The 4,735-nt window shown below is 38.4% G+C and overlaps 1 protein-coding gene across 1 annotated transcript in view; it reads left to right on the forward strand.

The window, feature by feature from the left end:
* Positions 1 to 253: 253 nt before the first annotated feature.
* Positions 254 to 4,735, forward strand: part of c2cd5 (C2 calcium dependent domain containing 5) — a 30,554-nt gene continuing 26,072 nt past the window's right edge. Inside the window, 7 exon segments of the mRNA XM_025055957.1 lie at positions 254 to 600; positions 2,241 to 2,351; positions 2,819 to 2,905; positions 3,020 to 3,191; positions 3,300 to 3,395; positions 4,259 to 4,414; positions 4,510 to 4,717. Of these exon segments, the coding sequence (XP_024911725.1) occupies positions 2,262 to 2,351; positions 2,819 to 2,905; positions 3,020 to 3,191; positions 3,300 to 3,395; positions 4,259 to 4,414; positions 4,510 to 4,717 (809 nt within the window). The 5' untranslated portion in view covers positions 254 to 600; positions 2,241 to 2,261.

Here is a 4,735-nt window from a genome sequence, read left to right on the forward strand (position 1 = left end):
GTAATTTCACCACTGGGTGTCGCTTAATAAAATCTATCTGCTGCATTTGCATCTGCAAATAATATTTGCTCAATTAAGAAAGTACTAAATTTAAACCGAATGTGTGTTGCGTCATCTTTGTTACTTTCTTTGTTGTTTTCTCTTGTAATTTACATTTAGTGTGAGAATTTGTTACTTTCTTTGTTGTTGTCTCTTGTAATTTACATTTAGTGTGAGATTACTTATTCGGCTGAGTAAACGTTATTTTTTTATTACTCGATATCCACGCCTTAAGGTGGGTCCCGTTCTGAACGGTGTGCTGCGGATCAATACGTTAACCGACGACGTTTTGTTGTCAGTACAAATACATTGCTCTCGAACATACAGTATGTTGTACCTACAGCAGTGACCGTTTTATTTTATTTTTTCACCGGTATTATCACTTGGCAAATTGCAGTGATTAAATGAACTGCGAGCGTGTTGGAGCAACGAAACGACTTGTGTTATGGGAGACACAGAGAAGTCCGATAAGCGGTGGGCTGCTGTAAATGGCGAGCTTGCGCTACTTTGACAGCTGTCCTTTTATAATACATCGCCGGTGAGAACCTGTCTCTGTCAAATGTGAGCAGCTTTTTTTTTTATTATTTTTTGAATGGTTTGTGTTAATTATAATATCTATTATTACCTAACCAGGTTGTGGTGAGCTGTAGGGACCGTATCTACCTGCAATGCAGTTTAGCTCGAGTAGCCCGAGCTTCTCGCTAGCCTGCGTTTGCTAACAGAAGCGTGGCTGCTAAACAGTCGCGGAAACGCTAAATGAACCTTTTTATATGTATTATTGTAACCTTTTGACTATAGTTAAGTCCATTACAATGTAACTAACTAGTGAATTGAAATGACGATGTGACTTATCAAGTCATATTTAGGTGTATAGCTCAGCCATGAGTTCGCCGCTAAATTAGAGCCAGATAGAGAGTATGTTTACACTGACGGGTAAACGAAATGCAGTTTATGTTCTAACAACAGGACTTAAAAGAAATATTTTTAAAATCCTAGTGGACCGGAAGTCCTGTTCCATTAAACACAAAACTGACAACAGATTGTCACATCACTAACATCAACATAATTTATGTACAACTGCTGGTTTTTCGCACTGTGTATATGAGGTAGAACATGCGATATCAGTTTATTAAGGGCTGTTAGTCTATTAAACGTTAATTTGATTAAATTACTATGAAATTAATATGATTAAATTACTGGTAATCAGGATAACTCAACATTCTTAAATATGACAAAAACAGTGTTCTGTTTCTTTTTGGAACCAATAACAGCAGGTAGATGTGTGTTTCACACCAGATTTGATTAATTATTAGTATGAAAGAACATCAAGTGAAAGCACACACGTATGAATCAAATCATATCAGAACTGTGTAATAACTATACCAAGGTCAACATATTTTTCATCCAGTTGGTGGATTACGTCATTGCTGCATCAGGAGTTTCTTTCAAAACATTGAAGATGCTGTTGTACTCAACAATATGAATCAGTCTCCAGTAACTCAGTTCATTTGCATGCAGGGTGTCTGACCTGAAGCTGAGGCCTCCAAACACAAACACACACTGGGTGTTGAGGTTGTACTTTATGCTTCAGCAGTGTGTCTATTAACTAATGACACAGTGAATGCAAAAATAATTATTGGATATACAGTATATTATGCATGGCTATTCCGATGCCCTCAAATGCATTACAAATGTTAATCCTCACAAATTAAATAATGTGATTAATTCATTTAAAAAACCCTACATTTATATTAAATTATTTTTGACTTGAGTAAGATATAAGCTGGCTTGGCTTGGTAACATGTACAGGCATAGGTAAACCAGAGGTGATACCATTTCCTCTCATGTCTGTCAAATATGAAATCTTAGACATTTCACGTTGCAGTTCTATAAGGGCATGGGAGTGCCTTTCAAGCTAATCCTGACAACTAAATTGGTGACGTGCTTTTTGTAATTCTTCTCACCAACAGACACACAAGTGGGACCAGTAGAATCATCTTCTCCCAGTTTGGCAGCTTTGCAGAGTTACATAATCCTCTTGTGGAGGTAGCAAAAATAAGCTTAGTGAAGGCTAGCTGTTAGCAACCTGAAGGGCGGCTCTCCATACTGTCAACAGCATATGTCTTTTGAATAAGGAGTGTTTTGTTTACACGGCTGGTAGTGACAACAGTTTAACTCACCTCGTTTTATTGTTTATTCAGAGATCAATTTAACATACAGTCATGCCTGGGAAGCTGAAGGCCAAGATAGTGGCTGGGCGCCACTTACCTGTCATGGACCGAGCCAGTGACCTTACTGATGCTTTTGTGGAGGTGGGTACCTTTGCCTTTTTTTCTTTGTGTTTTTTTTTTTTCTTTTTCAGCATTTTCTCTTAACATAAGTGACATAAGCGACTGGAGTTGTCTCAGTGCATGAATGCTAACATTATCAAACAGTGCTAATGAACTGTAAACACCACCTTTAAAAACCCACATTAATTATTCTTGAGTTTAATTAGCTCATTAGCTGCATGCTACTACTATTGTAATGTGAGTTTTTCTTTTTTTTTATGGTTCGGAATACTGGTTTCTGCCTAATGTTTGTTGAAGTTGAAGTTCAAAAGTATGACAAAATTAAGGGTGCGTTCACACTAAGGCTAGTTGCCCCCCCCCCCCCCCCCCCCCCCCCCCCCCCCCCCTCCCCCCCCCTACTCTAATGTAGCAGGCCAGGAGGTAGTATCCTATCCTATGTAGTGTTTTGCTATACAATAACTACTGTCTGCCTTTTTTTTTTTTTGTAGGTCAAGTTTGGAAACACAACATTCAAAACAGACGTATGTCCAAAATCGCTAAATCCACAATGGAACTCTGAATGGTTCAAATTTGAGGTAAAAAGCCAATCCGCATGCTACGCAACATTTTGTAATGTTCTAATTAGTGTTTCATACAGTTAGTATCCTTACCCTGAATATGTCTTCTCTCCTTTTTATTTGTTTGTTTAGGTTGACGACGAGGACTTGCAGGATGAACCGTTGCAGATTACAGTGTTAGATCATGACACGTACAGTGCTAACGATGCCATTGGAAAGGTTTACATTGACATTGACCCACTGCTTTGCAGCGAAGCTGCTTCTGTCATCTCTGGCTGGTTTCCCATATATGATACTATTCATGGTACTTTAAGGCACTCAGACGACCCTAACGACTTTACAAAACTTTCCCTTGCTTATCACTTGTTTTTTTTTTCCCCTGTGTTTTTGTCCATTTTTTTTTTTTTGTCAGGTATTCGAGGGGAGATCAATGTACTTGTCAAAGTTGAGCTCTTCAATGATTTAAACCGCTTCAGACAATCTTCCTGTGGCGTTAAGTTCTTCTGCAGTAAGTCTGATTTGTGTTTGCATGAGGGTTGAAGTTGATAGTGTGAACAATCTGACACATGTAACAAGGACTGGTGACTATTAAAGAGTAATGGCTTTTTTTTAAAGTTACATAGGTAGCGATGAAAATTAAGAACTGGTTCTCATCAAGTTCCGGCATAATATGTTCTGATGGTGTTAAGGAAAGATTACAATAAATTAACTATAGAGCTTAACATTGTACTAATCCAAGTGTTTAAATCTAAGTGTCTTTCATTGGCCTGCCTTTTTTTGGTAGCTTGTCCTCTGTGTTGTGGAAATAAGCACCTGATTCCTGGTTAGCAGAAGAAAAATAATAGAATTCATGGCAGCCTGTGTGAATAGCTCTGCATGCGCTGGTTGAGATTTTTTTTTTCTCTAATGTAAAGATTGAGGGAGTCAACAAATGGTTTTCCCGGACTATGCATGGACTATGCATATAATATTATGCCTATAATATTATAATATATATAATATTAATTAATAAATATTAATTAATTAATTAATTAATATATATTTAATAATAATATAATATTATGCATTTTTAGAGTCCCACCGATGAGCAGTAGATGTCTAATAATAAAAACATATATGCAAATAGTTTTGTTGGCTTAAGTGGAATCTACATATTGTTTCTGCCTCTTATCCTGCATGTTTTTTTTTTTTGCACTACATTTGCGAAATATTTTCGAACATAATAAGAATTGACAAAAACAACCAGTAAGAAGTCAAATTGATGTAGCACTGGTAACGGTATCGGAATTGTTCAAATAATTTCCGACACCCATCCCTATACATAGGTTTTGATGTTTTCACTTCTAATGCTTATCTCGTATTATGTAATAGCCACGTCCATCCCACGTTGCTACCACGTAGCCACCGTGCATGGCTTTGTGGAAGAACTTGTCGTTAACGAAGATCCAGAATACCAGTGGATTGATCGAATTAGAACTCCTCGTGCCTCTAATGAGGCTCGTCAGAGGCTCATCTCGCTTATGTCTGGTAAGAGTGTCCGCATTTCATGTTACTGTGATGTTGCTCTACTGCGTGTTATCTCACCGTTGCTCTGGTACTTTTTGGTGTCAATCCACATTTAGGAGAGCTCCAGAGGAAAATTGGACTCAAAGTACTGGAGATGGGTGGGAACGCAGTGGTGGGCTACCTGCAGTGTTTTGATCTAGAGGGAGAGTCAGGCCTTGTGGTTCGAGCAATCGGCACTGCATGTACGCTGGACAAACTGAGCTCCGGGAGTGTCTCCAACACCAACACCAACACCCATGTGCATCCCACTGCAGCAGCTGCGCCGCCTTTTAATCCCTGCAA

The sequence above is a fragment of the Cynoglossus semilaevis genome, chromosome 6, assembly GCF_000523025.1.
Source record: "Cynoglossus semilaevis isolate Cse_v1.0 chromosome 6, Cse_v1.0, whole genome shotgun sequence".
In the NCBI taxonomy this organism is placed as follows: domain Eukaryota; kingdom Metazoa; phylum Chordata; class Actinopteri; order Pleuronectiformes; family Cynoglossidae; genus Cynoglossus; species Cynoglossus semilaevis.